At 40.8% G+C, this 15,548-nt stretch overlaps 1 protein-coding gene across 4 annotated transcripts in view; it reads left to right on the forward strand.

Annotated features, from left to right (window-relative positions):
- Positions 1-15,282, forward strand: part of hectd1 (HECT domain containing 1) — a 47,826-nt gene extending 32,544 nt beyond the window's left edge. For all 4 annotated transcript variants that reach the window (XM_085440842.1, XM_085440844.1, XM_085440843.1 and 1 more), the window contains 15 exons: positions 457-527; positions 964-1,115; positions 1,196-1,250; positions 1,333-1,561; positions 6,409-6,491; positions 6,806-6,933; positions 7,347-7,548; positions 7,678-7,815; positions 11,006-11,490; positions 12,065-12,223; positions 13,136-13,214; positions 13,315-13,408; positions 13,963-14,113; positions 14,306-14,450; positions 14,531-15,282. In XM_085440842.1, coding sequence (XP_085296968.1) covers positions 457-527; positions 964-1,115; positions 1,196-1,250; positions 1,333-1,561; positions 6,409-6,491; positions 6,806-6,933; positions 7,347-7,548; positions 7,678-7,815; positions 11,006-11,490; positions 12,065-12,223; positions 13,136-13,214; positions 13,315-13,408; positions 13,963-14,113; positions 14,306-14,450; positions 14,531-14,668 — 2,309 coding nt within the window. In that variant the 3' untranslated portion in view covers positions 14,669-15,282. The remainder of the gene's footprint in view (positions 1-456; positions 528-963; positions 1,116-1,195; positions 1,251-1,332; positions 1,562-6,408; positions 6,492-6,805; positions 6,934-7,346; positions 7,549-7,677; positions 7,816-11,005; positions 11,491-12,064; positions 12,224-13,135; positions 13,215-13,314; positions 13,409-13,962; positions 14,114-14,305; positions 14,451-14,530) is intronic.
- The last annotated feature ends 266 nt before the right edge of the window (positions 15,283-15,548 follow it).

Raw genomic sequence — 15,548 nt, forward strand, 5'->3', positions numbered from 1 at the left:
TCTGACCAACCACTGAACTAATAATTGCAGTACAGGAAATTAGTTTTAAGTTCATTTTTCATTTTGTTGAATAAAAGTTCTATGTTATGATGGACCCAACTGATTTGTTTTCTCAATGTAGCATATTCTGTTTAACACCTTGTTGATGTTAAAGGCTGAAACGGGTAGAGAGAGTATTTATGGATATTAATGGAGTAGTATAAATAGAAGATATTTAACCAAAAATACAAGTCAGGAAATGAGGACTGAAAGAATCCTTGAGGCTATAGAACTTGCACAGAAATTTTGACTACTGGTGTAGAAATCTTTTTCAGAGTTCAGTTGTTTATTTGAGATCTTAGTTAGATCGGAAATCATCATTCTTTCAAAGAAAAATAAACTCTTTTATGAAAGGTCTGCAGTGTAATGTTCCATCCATGTTTTTAAAAAGGGGTTTCTCTGTCTCCCTTGGTCCAGGGACTCCTCGATCCGAGGTTCAGGAGGAGGTGGAGTGTGCTCCCTCTCCTCACCTCGCTCTCACCCTTAAGGTAAGATAAATTACTTGGTGCTCAAATGAAATGTTTTTTTTTTCCCTTAAAATAATTATTTCAGTTTAATCAGCAGAAGACTTTGAGTATATTTTGTAGGATACAGTCAGTTCCTTTCCCAGCTGTCATTGGTGATTCATCCACAGAATACTCTTTCTTTTGCCCAGTCTATCAGTCTGTCTGTGCGATCACAGGATGGTCACAATGTTTAAGCACGTTTGTATCCTCAGATTTTTGCAGTGCTGTGCAAAAATTGCCATGGTAGTTGATTTAACAAACAAACAAAAAATACCCTCATGTTGCATTTAAAATGAAAGTTAATTGGTACCAAAATAATTTTAGGAACATATTCAGTTTTATATCATTTATCCTTTTCCTTTATTGCGTGTATATTTTTGGAAAAGAGTTGTTGTATCTGTCCTGTCTGTGTGTTCAGGTGGCTGGGCTGGGTACAACCCGGGAGGTGGAGCTTCCTCTTACCAACTACAGGTCCACCATCTTCTTCTATGTCCAGCGGCTGCTGCAGCTCTCCTGCAACGGAGCTGTCAAGACGGATAAACTGAGGCGCATCTGGGAGCCCACGTACACGTAAGAGAGGAGACATCTGATGCAAACTTTACTGCATTTGACAGGTCTTGGACAATTGTTGACTTCTGTTTTTAATGCAGGATAATGTACAGAGAGCTGAAAGACTCTGATAAAGAGAAGGAGAGTGGAAAGATGGTGAGTCTGTCCAAGTTTTCTATTTATGTCTGACGGATGTCTGATGTCTCTTCATTGACCTCGGATCTGTTCCTCTTCACAGGAGTTTTGTGAACACAGCATTGGGGTCGGGGGCCGTTCTGGTGGCCTGAGCCCCAGTTCAGTTTCAGCCAATCAGAGCAGTGAGATTCTGGGCGGTGCCAGGGAGGTTGCGCAGGCGAAGGCAGGATGCAGCCAGAATGCCTGTGGAGTGGAGGATGTCCTGCAGCTACTGCGGATCCTCTACATCATCGGAGGAGACTCGGCTGCTAACACGCGCACGTTGCAGGAGGGTACGAAAACACTCAGTTGCACACTGGAACACACTGCTTTTATGCTACTGGGTCTAATGTACACGCGCATTTTCCTTAAATCTGTAGCATTTTTGGGGACTTTTGGGACTATAAAATACATGAAAACAAAACAGTTTATTCAACATTTCCACTTTAACCACATTAATGATTATATGTAGTACCTGCATTTGGAATGAAATTGGGTAAATGAGAACGGTGCGTTGGACAATCCTTAGGCAAATGAGAATTTTGCCTAAGGATTGTCTAAGAACAACGTGGACAATTAAGCTTAGCTTTAATTCAACAGACAAAAGAGCTAACTAGCAGCAGTGATCTAGCCTGACTTGGCAGAGGACTTCTTAGAGAAGTGACGAACGTAAGAACTGATGGAATACTGTGATGACAGAGGTGTATGGGTGCAGACAAGGCTGTACATATCTTATCACAGGTCATCAGGTGTGAATACGCTTCTACGGAATACGGAAACGTGACGGTGTAAAATCCTCGTACTATGGGTATTGTACTATGTCTGTTCCACATGCATGGCAGAAAGCAAGTAATACAACACAGCGTGATCTGACATCAGCCACTATAATCTGTCAGCCCCTAAGTGCAAACTTAGTGTGATATCCACTATCAGGTATTGTATCAATGTATGGTTAAAATATGACAAGTGTTTTAAGTGGTGAGTAGAATTAGAAAAATGTTATTTAAATGACGAGTGCATGACACAATGAGAATATGTGACAGTATGTGACAACTTTATCCCAAAGAAAAACAAAAATCTTCATTTAAAAAAAAAAGTGTAACTGTCTTTTAGCTCTTTGACCTTTTCTTTAGCACAGTGCGTAAACATCAGAAAATGCTGATTGCCAATAAATACGTCAACAGAGCCAATGTTTGTCAATATCAGCTATAAATCCTCCTGCTAATTAACAGTGGTCAGCAGAGGCTACTGTGCATGATTCTCCATTGGCAATGCACTGGCTGTAGAGAGCTACAAACATCATGTCTGTTGCCAGATCGAGGATATAAAGGATATAAAGCATATGGTACTGTGTGGGCCACTCTTACTCGTGCTCTTGTTGGTCGATCAACCAGCCATGGAGAAGAGTTGCTTAACATACAAAGAGTTCAGTTCATTTTTATTTCAAACACGCCTGGTGTGTCAAGAGACACTTTTTGCTCTTTTGTATTCTGACGTTTCTCCTGCTGCTTTAATTTATGATCGGGATACACTGTTAAACATCAAAGACTCAATGGAGATCTACTGTGACAGCTGGGACAGCTACAGAAAAACCTTTCCTCCTCCTCTGGAGTGTTCCGCACCTGACTGCGTGCTACTGTGCACAACCCGCGGCATTTACACCCTCAAGAGACGAAAAAGGGGAACGAGGGCCGGCGTCCAGGTGAAACGGAGAAGGTACCGGAGGCTAGCTGCTTGGCTGTGGGGTGACTCTCGGTGCCTGCGACCAGTTCCTCTCCTGTCCTTTGTTGGGGATGTTACGCCGCCGCCTGGGACCCGAGCCCCATGGCTCGAAAGCAGTTTGCTCACTCTGTGTCCGTCATCCATTTTCCGTTTTGCTGGTGACAGCTACGTCTGCTCATCGATCAAGGTTTTTCCCAACTCTGGAGTCGCCGCCCTGCCCGGCAGGTCCACAGGTTTGCACAGGTGTTTAATTCAAGTACCGCTGCAGTCAGCTGTAGATTCCGCAGATAAACTGTCATCAATTCGGTTCGCCCTGCTTAACGTTCGCTCTATAACGAACAAATCATTTATTCTAAATGATCTTTTTATTAAAGAGTCTCTAGATTTTATGTGTCTGACTGAGACTTGGCAGCAAAATAAGGATTACGTCCACTTGAATGAAATCTGCCCGTCTGGCTGTTCTGTCATTGGAACTCCGCGTCTTTTAGGACGTGGTGGAGGACTTGCTGCTGTTTACCAGGACAAACTCATATGCAAACTGGTGACCTCGGACTTCTTTTCTTCATTTGAGTCACAGATGATGAAGGTCGGTTCTCTGAAAACCTTTTACTGTATTTTAATCTATCGACCTCCTGGACCTGCTGGGGTCTTTCTAACTGAATTTAACGACCTTCTGACATCGATCATTAAACTGGAGAAGGTTGTAATATTGGGAGACTTAAACCTTCATATTGATGACGCTTCCTGTAACACTGCTGCTGAGCTCATCACTATCACTGAGTCTTTTAACTTTAAGCAGCATGTTTCTGGCCCCACACATACGAAGGGCCACACTCTTGATCTTGTTTTCTCCCTGGGTTTAAATATACATGATGTATGTGTGGAAGATGTCCATGTGAGTGACCATAGTTGTATATTCTTTAATTTGTCATTTTACGTGGATCCTTCACCTCCTAAATTGATGATCCAAAGGCGGATTATAAACCAGGATGCTGCTAGAAGGTTTTCTGCCATGTTTGTCCCTCGCATGGCTCAAAATGATATGGATTCACTTATTTTGTCTTTTAACAATCAATGTAAATCTATTTTAGATACGGTGGCACCTCTGAAACTAAATGTTGTTCATTCTTCTTCAAATTTCTGTCCTTGGATAAATGAAAGTATTCGAAATTTTAGGAGATATTGTCGCAAATTAGAACGTTTATGGAAGGCTTCCAAGCTTGAGGTCCATAGGGTACATCTCAAGGAATCAATTTTCTCACTTAACGACATGATAAAAAATGCCAGAACGGAATATTTTGCTAATCTAATAGCTTCAAAAAAGAAAAATCCCAGAGTATTGTCTCTCCTGATATTCCTCATGTACCAGTCTATACTAAATCTGATTGTAATGACTTTTTAAACTATTTTGTTAATAAGGTTGCTGCTGTCAGGTCTAATATTTCTCCATCATCCTCTCAGTATCACACTGACACGTTGCTTACCTCTGATACCTGGTCCTCTTTTACTCCTGTTACCTTACAGGACATCAGTGCTCTGCTTGGTCGAATGAAACTGACTTCAAGCCACCTTGATGTACTTCCTCCATCATTTTTCATTAGTGTGTTTGATTCTATTGGCCCCTGTATTCTGGAAATAATTAATACTTCTCTGTTCTGGTTATGTTGGATCTCAGCTCTGCTTTTGATACTGTTGATCACAGCATCATGATAAATAGGCTGAAGGACTTGTTTGGGATTACTGGTGTTGTTTTAAAATGGTTTATGTCGTATCTATCTCAGAGATCCTTTACTGTCTGTATAAATCATGTGCTGTCGGAAACATCAGTTCTGCCTTCTGGGGTACCTCAAGGATCTGTTTTAGGTCCTATTCTCTTTTTGCTGTATATACTCCCTCTAGGCCACATTATCAGACGTTACAGTAATATTTCTTATCATCTCTATGCTGATGACATTCAGTTGTACTGTTCTTTCAAAGCTTCTGAGTAGTTTAAATTGTCTTGTTTAAATAATTGTCTGTCAGAAATCAAACAATGGTTAAATGACAATTTCCTTCAGTTAAATGCAGATAAAACAGAAACTTTGATTATTGCACCTGATCACATGCTCTCAGAAATTAGGCAGCATATCAGTTTTTTAGACCTTTCATTTCAGTCGAGTCTCAGAAACTTACGTGTTATATTTGACAGTTCAATGTCTCTTGAGAAACACTCTAAACACTTGTCCGGAACTGTTTTTATCATCTAAGAAACATTTCTAAACTCAAGCTACTGGTGTCAAAGGCAGAACTTGAGATGATTATTCATGCTTTTATCTCTTCTCGTTTGGATTTTTGTAACGGTCTTTTTACGTGTCTCAACAAATCAGCTCTGGATCGCCTTCAGTCTGTACAGAATGCAGCGGCAAGACTTTTAACTGGTACAAACAAGAGGTCACACATTACTCCAGTTTTGGCTTGTCTTCATTGGTTGCCTGTAAATTTTAGGGTTCATTTTAAAATTTTAGTTGTAACTTTTAGAGCTCTGCACGGTGAAGCTCCCCAGTATATCTCTGACCTGTTGAAACCTCATGCTTCATCCCGAGCACTTAGGTCTTCAAGTCAGAGGCTACTGGTGATCCCACATACTAGGTTTAAAACACGTAGGGATCGAGCTTTTCAGGCACTGGCACCTAGGCTGTGGAACTCTCTGCCGTTGTCTTTACGCTGTCTAGACTCTACTGACTCCTTTAAAAAGCAGCTGAAGACATTTTTATACAAACGGGCTTTTAATTAATTTTAACTTGTATGTCTGATCTTATTGTAAAGCACTTTGTGATTTTATTTTTTATTTTTTATTTTATCTGTGAAATGTGCTATATAAATAAATTTTACTTACTTACTTAGTTCACAATCGTTACAAAATATCATTCCATTCTTTTGTTTGAAAAGGAGTAGGCAGAAGTATACACTTATTAGTCCCTACTTGAAATGAAAACCAATTGTTTAAAAACATGAAAAGTGTGTGCAACCACTCTCTGTACTTTCCATAATGTATTTTTCCACCCACATTATTTTATGTATTTTTTTTTTTTTAAGTTTCAAGATGTGTGGTTTTTTTCTTCATGGTAAACTCTACTGTTGCTCCCTTCCCTATTCTGGTCGGCTAGTCAACCAGTGGTATTCAAGTTATGTGCTTTCAGGTTTCCAGGGTACTGGACGGGAGTATGTGTAGGTTTGCAGTCTGCCGTCTCCCCTTTATAAAATATCTTTAGAAAGGGGCAATACCATGGTATGATAAACTAGCTTCAAGGAAAAGGTTAAAATAGTTGCTTATGTTGAAATGTTTGCATGGTTGTATTTGTTAAAAATGGGGACTTAACTTGGAGGTTTGAGGGGGGAATGGGGCTCTCATTTCAAAATCTTGAAATTGTGTTTGCAGATATAGATGAGCTTCAGTTCAATGCATCTCCTGAAGATTTCACCAGCAAAAAAATCACTACAAAGATCCTGCAACAGATTGAGGTCAGTTTGTTCCATTTTTGTCATTTCATCAATCTGAAAATTTCAAGACTTCCTTAAAAAAGACTTCTTGAAAGTCTCTAAAAAGTTGGCCTTTCAATATTGTCAAAAATCACAACTCCCTTTTCTGTTAACATAATGTGTTGTAGTGCACAACGTGCAACACCAGGTTTCAGTATAGTGATTAAAATGTGTAACCTGCTGAAACCTCAGACAATTATGGTGGAAAAAACCCTAAATGCAATACAAGCTCCAGTGAGTGCTATAGTTCATTAGTTAACGATGTCAGGTTTTAATTGAATGTTTTGGTTTCCCAGGAGCCTCTAGCCCTTGCAAGTGGAGCGCTGCCCGACTGGTGTGAACAACTCACCTCCAAGTGTCCTTTCCTCATCCCTTTTGAGACCCGACAGCTCTATTTTACCTGCACTGCTTTTGGAGCCTCCAGGTGAGTGTGATACAGGAGTAAACAAACATACCACACATAACTTGAGGCATCTCAGCTCAGTTTTATTTATATAGCTCCAGTCCATAGCAGTAGTTCCCTCAAGACACTTGATATTACAAGGGAGAGACCCTCACAACACAACTTAAAAATGTGCTCCTTTGTGCTTATAACATAAAAATTGTAAAGTAAAATAATAAAATAAAATCGACAACAATTTCTTTTGTTATCGATTTAAATGTGACTCTTTGAAAACATCATTTTATGACTGACAGATTTAGCATTTTGGTCTTCAAAGACGGTAGAAAGTCCCGTTATCGACATTTGAATTTGGCCTTTTTAAAGTTTAACCTTGAAGACCACGTCCTGTTGGTGTACTTCCAACACTCTGGCCTCTGACCCCACTCTGTCTGCAGGGCAATTGTGTGGCTCCAGAACCGTCGAGAGGCAACCATGGAGCGTTCTCGGCCGTCCACCACAGTGCGGCGGGACGATCCTGGTGACTTCAGGGTGGGTCGACTGAAACATGAACGAGTGAAAGTTCCCAGAGGAGAGACTATGATGGAATGGGCTGAGTCCGTCATGCACATCCATGCTGACCAAAAGTCTGTGCTAGAGGTGAGAGGTGGTTTGTTTTTTAACAAATCACAAAAGAAAACCTTCTGTGTCTACTGCTAGATTTGCAACATGCATTACAATTATCGGTCCGTGGCATGCCAGGCTAAGTGTGTCTGTGTGTGTTTCCAGGTGGAGTTTCAGGGTGAGGAGGGAACGGGTCTCGGTCCAACTCTGGAGTTTTATGCTCTGGTGGCTGCAGAGTTTCAGAAAACGTCACTGGGAATCTGGCTGTGTGATGATGACTTCCCTGACGATGAGTCACGACAGGTCAGTATTACCACGTTCACAAAGTGACAGGTTTAAAAGTAAAGTTGGTGAAGAATCCCATTCTGTCATATTAGGAGACATTAAAATGAGGATCAAACAATGAGGTTAGTATGGCAAAATAATAATAGAAAAGGGTTGTTATTGTTGCTGTTGTTATTATTATTATTATTAGTAGTAGTAGTAACAGTAGCATTAGTGTTATATATTTAAATGTTGTAATGTCAGTGCTAGTCTGTCTTAGTAGCTGTGATCAAATTTGAAGGTGGCATTAAAAGCCAGTGGTCATTAAGCAAGGGAAAATAATGTAAGTTTAAAAATAGGGATAAATTTATCAAACAGTGACAGTGATGATGCTTTTTTTATGTAAGAAGTAGAGATGGCACGATACCACTTTTTTATGTCCAATACCGATATCATAAATTTGGATATCGGCCGATACCGATATGAATCCGATATAGCGTGTTTCTAATAGAGATGGACCGATCCGATATTACGTATCGGTATCGGTCCGATACTGACCTAAATTACTGGATCGGATATCGGAGAAAAATAAAAAATGTAATCCGATCCATTAAATATCACGAAAGCACCTCACAAAACTTGCAACACGCCGTAACTCACCTCAGAACGTTAGCACGTCGGAGCAGTATGCATCACGTGATAGAGCGGCTGTGGCATGCGGGACCTGTCGGTGGTCTGGATAGCATTTGGAGCTTCGCTAGCAACCCGGCATTTCATCTCCGACAAAGTTATCCCCGAGAGAAGTAAAGCAAGTGTGTAAGTCCATCTCTGAATGTTTGTAAAGCATTCCTGCGTTAAGCTTACCAAACGATATATGGAGCGACTGCCTCTTCTGGCTGCTACTTCAATCATGAAACTGCTTAATGATCAGCTGATCGGCTTTTCTGTCGCGAGTCCGTCTCTCTGGTTTGTTTTTGGCCCACTTTGCACCAGAAAGAGGAAACCAGCGGCTGAACAACAGCAGCACGTTTAAGCTTGATCAGCTGTTGTTAGAATGTATTTAATATTACTTTCTACTCGAGGATCTTTTTCTACGTAGCTGACGGCTGGTAACTGTGCAGGGGCGGATCTAGCAAAGTTTAGCCAGGGGGGCCGATAGGGCATTAACAGGGAAAAGGGGGCACAAAGACATACTTTTCTTTCTTATTCTCATTTAAAATGTCGAGCTTTTAATAAATAATTATCTGACACCCAAAGTTTTAATTTGATGTAAAATGAATAGAAGTCAATTACTGTATATAGTGACTATTAAGTCTAATATATATACCCTAGTAAGCTATAGTACTTTTTCCTTTGGGAAGGTACCATCTGTGCAGTCTGCAATTTTGTTGAAGAAAGATGTTGAATCTATTTAATATTTCTTGAAAAATAATTGATTTCTGTGCTTTTTTTTTCCACACTGCATCAAATTAAGGTTGATTACGTTGATTAAGCATCATGAGGTGGAGCGTGAGGGGTGGTTCCCTATTTTTTATTTATTTATTTTTGTTGTTGCTGGGAGTTGGAACCCTATTAGTTAGGTTGCTTAATATTTACGCTAAGTACTCTTTAAAATACCAGAATAGGGAGGATGGTGTAGGTTTAAGTTTATTAGATTGATCAGTATTGCTGAACTATGAAATTTTTTTTTTTTGCATACAGGTATAACAGAATAGCTTTAGTGTAGTTGTTGTTTTAAACTTGAGTATGAACTTATACAAAATGCAGCAAGATATTTAAAAAACAGTTTTGTTGATTAAAAAACACTATATCGGATTCATATCGGTATCGGCAGATATCCAAATTTATGATATCGGTATCGGACATAAAAAAGTGGTATCATGCCATCTCTAGTTTCTAATCAATAAAACTGTTTTTATAATATCTTGTTGTTGTTTTTTTTAACTTCAGTTTGAGCTTATACAAAATGCAGCAACACTAAAGCTATTCTGTTATACCTGTATGCAAAAAATACACTGCACCCAAAATATTTCATAGTTCAGCAATACTGATCAATCTAATAAACTTAAACCTGCTCCATCCTCCCTATTCTGGTATTTTAAAGAGTAAGCAACCTAACTAATAGGGTTGCAAACTCTCAGCAAAAAAAAAAAAAAAAAAAAATAGGGAACCACCCTCCACCTCATGATGCCTAATCGACGTAATCAACGTTAATTTGATACAGTGTGAAAAAAAATACACAGAAATCAATTATTTTTCAAGAATAATTAAATAGATTCAACATCTTTCTTCAACAGAACTGCAGACTGCACAGATGGTACCTTCCCAAAGGAAAAAGTACTACAGCTTACTAGGGTATATTAGACTTAATAGTTAATATATACAGTAATGGACTTCTATACTTTTTACATCAGATTAAAACTTTGGGTGTCAGATTCAGATAATTATTTATTAAGAGCTCGACATTTTAAACGTAGAAAAGGATCCTGGTGTAGAAAGTAATATTGAATAAATTCTAACAACAGCTTATCAAGCTTAAACGTGCTGCTGTTGTTCAGCTGCTGGTTTCCTCTTTGTGGCGCGAAGTGGGCGATAAACAAACAAGAGAAACAGACTCGTGACAGAAAAGCCGATTAGCTGATCATTAATCAGTTTCACGTTTGAAGTAGCAGCAGGAGAGGGAGGGGGAGAGAAGAGGCAGTCGCTCTACATATCGGTTGTTAAGCTTAACACTGGAATGCTTTACAAACATTCAGAGATGAACTTACACACTTGCTTTACTTCTCTCTGGGATCACTTCCTCGGAGATGAAATGCCGGTTTGGTAGCGAGGCTCCAAATACTCAACCAGACCGCCGACAGGTCTCCCACGCCACAGCCGCTCTATCACGTGATGCATACTGCTCCAAGGTGCTACGGTTATGAGCCGAGTTATGCCATGTCACAAGTTTTGTGAGGTGCTTTTTTGATATTTAATGGATCAGATTACATTTTTTTTATTTCTCTCCGATATCCGATCCAGTAATTTAGGTCAGTATCGGACCGATACGTAATATCGGATCGGTCCATCTCTAGTAAGAAGTACCACAAAAAGTAAGTTTTAAAATTAAGGAGAAAACCCCCCAAAAGAGCCTTGATTCCTCTTTGCCACAGCAGGAATCTTCAGTGCCTTAGCTCATTTTAAAGTAACAGATGAGAATTAACAGATGTCCCTCTTATGTTTGTCTCAGGTGGACCTGGGTGGTGGACTGAAGCCTCCCGGTTACTATGTGCAGCGTTCCTGTGGTCTATTTCCAGCTCCGTTCCCTCAGGATAGCGAGGAACTGGAGCGAATCACCAAACTCTTCTACTTCCTGGGCATCTTCTTGGCCAAGTGCATTCAGGACAACCGGCTGGTCGACCTACCAATATCACAGCCCTTCTTTAAGCTGCTCTGCATGGGGGACATCAAGTCTAACATGAGCAAGCTGCTATACCAGTCTCGAAGCTCACCGCAGGGTAACGACCCTGAGCGGCCCCACCTGCAGCCCTTCCTGCTACTGTCTGAGGTACAGTCTGAAGCATCGACTGAGGAAAGCCAGGAGACTTACTCAGTGGGCAGCTTTGATGAGGATTCCAAATCTGAGTTCATCATGGACCCACCAAAACCAAAACCTCCAGCTTGGTACCACGGTATCCTGACCTGGGACGACTTCCAGCTTATCAACCCACACAGGTCTCGAGACAGTTTTTAATGTTTAGTGTTCTCACAGTCAGCCTGAAAGCTCATGTTTTACCCAAGCAGGTCACCCTCTAGCTCACTGCTGAACCTGAACACATCCCGTGACATGTAGTACTGCTGAAGTTAAGTTCTAAGAAAACCATGAAATATAAGATGTGAGTTTTGGTCATTTTGAAACTTCTTGAAATCTGAGCAGCCTTAATTTTAAAGCACTAACAACAGAAACTTGGAAAGTGTCTGCCAACACTAAAAGGCTTGTGTTATCATCTGCACAAGCTGATGTGGTTTAACAACATTTGGTTCAATTTTGTTAAAGTGAAGCATGACTGAAACCTCATTCAGACAGAATTAACATGCAAAGTTAAGGAAGCAGAGCATAAAAAGAATATGTATTTTAAAATTCTAGGATCTGTTCTGGTCTGCAGCAGAAACACAAATGGGGAGAGAGACGCACTAAATGAGTAGGAAATGATAAAGTCAGAGAGAAAGCAGGTCAACAATAGAATAACTACACTACAGCAGACTCATGATGCCCTTTTCCTCTCGCTCCTCTTCCTGCCTCCTCCAGGGCGAGTTTCCTGAAGGAAGTGAAGGATCTGGCAGTGAAGAGGAGGCAGATTCTGGCCAGTAAGAGTTTGTCTGAGGATGAGAAGAACACTAGGCTGCAGGACCTGATGCTGAAGAACCCGCTGGGCTCTGGACCTCCCCTCAGTGTCGAGGACCTCGGGTAAGAAAAGACGCATACAAAGGTGCTGAAGGTGTTACTCTTGTGGTAACGCGATCTGCATCTTTAGTGTTTGCTTAGAAGGGCTAGAGGTTAGTAAAGACCAAGACCAAGAGGACCGTGATAATAGCTGCTTTTTACTGTTACGCCTATAGTCCTTTTGGGGATACCAGACTGTAGATATAGTTTTTAATGCTCTAAATGTTTCATTTTAACATTGCAAGTCTAAGGGATTCACTTCCTTTTGGGGCCAGCCTCAAGTGGTACCTAAAGAAACTGCAGTTTTGTTGTGTGTTGGCTTTGTTCATCAGCCTCAGGGGGTTCTCCTTGCTCTAATCACAGCATACACAGCACGCTGAAGTCAAACTGGAGCTACCCTTTACCAAGAGCTAATAATAGCATTAGCAATTCATTTAAAAATCAAAAAAGACAAATGAAATGGCAAAGAAAGTGGTACATAGTTATTTGGGAAAAGATGAAGATGAGTGGTACCAGGAAAGGTTTAGCATTTGTTTGCTTAAAATAAACAACTGGACTGAAACAAAATGACATTCACTTAACAGCACTATTTTCTTACAATAATGTTTTCACCAGAAACTGAGATGTGAAAAATCTTGTTTCATGTGAGACCACATGGGTTAGAATAAAGTCTTATGAAGTATTTGGGTACCGAGATTTAACTAGGCAATCTTTGTTGTGGTCAAAAACATCTGAGCAGAGGAGCAGCTCAGTAAATAACTTGTGTTCTAGTTCCAGCTGACAAGCACACATGCTGTCAGGACTGTCGAATACTTGAGCTCAGTATTTGCAGTGAAAGAGTTTGCACAGCAAAAGCAGAAAGTTTACGATTTTTGACTTGTTTTCCCATATGACACGGACCAGATGTTTGACAGCCACTTGAACTTTTCTCTGCAGGTTAAACTTTCAGTTCTGTCCATCCTCCAAGGTTCATGGTTTCTCTGCAGTGGATCTCAAACCAAATGGAGACGATGAGGTAAAAATGCCTCAGAGCAAGCTTCTTATGTGGATGGAAATATCTTCACGTAAATTTGCACATTTTACAAGAGTTCACTGAGTGTTTACTATGTGTATAGATGGTGTCCATGGAGAATGCAGAAGAGTACGTGGAGTTGATGTTTGACTTCTGTATGCACACTGGCATCCAGAAACAGATGGAGGCCTTCAGAGGTAAATGTGCAAAACTGGCACATTACTTCTCTACAGTGTCCTGTCTGTGGAGAAATCTGTTTTGCCCTCTTTGCTAGTTTTTCAGAAAAAAAAACAAAAAACACAAAATAAAATGGTTTCCTGTTTAAACGAGGAAAGAGGTGGACAACATAAAGCAAGAAAGTAGTGCTCTGTGTTCACAGGCAGTTGTTTTAATGCTGGGAACGCCCTTGACCTAATTGGACTTGGTCTTGGTAAAGTTTGAGCTTTACCGAGGCCGACAGGAGGAGATGCTATTGGCAACAACATGAAATTTTGAAAAATACACAGCTGCCAGTCTATTCTCACACCTGTTTCTAACCTGAGCTCCTTACTTTTTTTTTTTTCCCTAAAGATTGACTCTCATTTTAGACCCTTATGTTCTCTCGACTCATTGTCACAATAGAATTGATTCCATTGCGACAAGAAACTTTTTTGGTTCCCTTTCCCTGGCAGTTTAGTAAATTTGTGATTATTTCTAAAATCGAGTGAATACTTGGGTATCTAATATCATAAATGTTTCCTCTCCTCCTCAGAGGGTTTTAATCGAGTGTTTCCAATGGAGAAACTAAGCTCTTTTAGCCATAAGGAGGTGCAGATGATCCTCTGTGGCAACCAGTCCCCTTCCTGGACTGCTGACGACATCATCAACTACACAGAACCAAAGCTTGGTTACACCAGAGACAGGTATGACATGTTACATCAACACTAATGGAAACACCAAAAGTTGATTCTGTTCATCTGGACGGAGCGTCATGGTAACGCTATGTCCAGATGAACAGAATCAACTTTTGGAGATTTACTTTCCTGGGTGATTGAGAATGCTAATGGAGACACTGAGCCACGGCATCGTGTATTTAACCTCTCCTCTTCCTTCAGCCCTGGCTTCTTGCGGTTTGTGCGAGTCTTATGTGGAATGTCATCTGATGAGCGTAAAGCCTTCCTGCAGTTTACCACTGGCTGCTCCACCCTGCCACCTGGTGGTCTTGCCAACCTTCACCCCCGACTCACCATCGTCAGGAAGGTAAACTGGCTCTCTGAATGACTGAGTTTGTTAATGTGTGTAGTTTTAGTCAGTAAGCTGACTGACTGTTGCCTCCGTAGGTGGATGCCACAGACTCCAGCTACCCATCTGTCAACACTTGTGTTCACTACCTGAAGCTGCCCGAGTACTCATCTGAGGACATCATGAGGGAGCGCCTGTTAGCCGCTACCATGGAGAAAGGCTTCCACCTCAACTGACCACCGCTGCCACACTGAGCATGCTTCTCAAGTCATCTGTCCGTCTCGCCTTGTGACTGACGGATCAGCCAGCCAATCCAAACCAGCTGACTGACTGACGGCCGGACCTCCTGCTACAGGAGGAGGAGGATTTATGTTGCAGAAACAAAATGAAAGAAACGCTGTCACATCTTTCTGACCGCCTCCTTCATCATCAGCAGCAGCATCCTCTTCCTCACCATCCTGAGCTGCTGCTGCTGGTCTGTTCCCAGCTTTGATGCTGCAGGCTTACGTGTGTGTGTGTGTGTGTGTGTGCGTGTGTGTGTGTGTGTGTGTGCGTGCGCTGATCTCCTCCTCCTGTCTGCTCTCAGTTTGGTGCCTGGTTTGACTCGTAGCTTCTGTTTTCACTTCCTCCTCCCTGAAATGTTCATGGATCCCCACCTCCCCCCATTTATTGCTTTTTGTTTTTGTGTGTGCGCGACAGTTCTCTGGTTGTTACTGACCAGTTGTAAAGGTCAAAGGTCAGAGAGCCTTTGGTGTTTGTTTTACAATGAAGCTATAGAGACAAAAACACTGGCTGTGTGCAAGGCACATCTAAAGAGAAAGATTAAAATAAAAAAAAGAAAGCTCTGCTATCCCTGTATTTTCTTTGTATATTATAAACATTTATTTAACTCAAGTTGCAATTTGAGGTAAACAGATATTTTCAAATGTGTATGCTCCAAAAAAAATAATCATTAAAATGTTTGCAAAGTATGAAGTAAAGAATGAGTCTTGTGGTCTGTGGAAGAATATGAATCTTTGATTTTTTTTTTTTCCCATTTCGTTTGCACGTTTAAGTGTTTCAGTATTACAACCGCACTTCAACCAACATGAGGCTGAAGCAGATTTATCATCTACA

The sequence above is a fragment of the Copadichromis virginalis genome, linkage group LG19, assembly GCF_057382275.1.
Source record: "Copadichromis virginalis isolate Kocher_CV1m ecotype Utaka linkage group LG19, C_Virginalis_male_GT1.1, whole genome shotgun sequence".
In the NCBI taxonomy this organism is placed as follows: Eukaryota; Metazoa; Chordata; class Actinopteri; order Cichliformes; family Cichlidae; genus Copadichromis; species Copadichromis virginalis.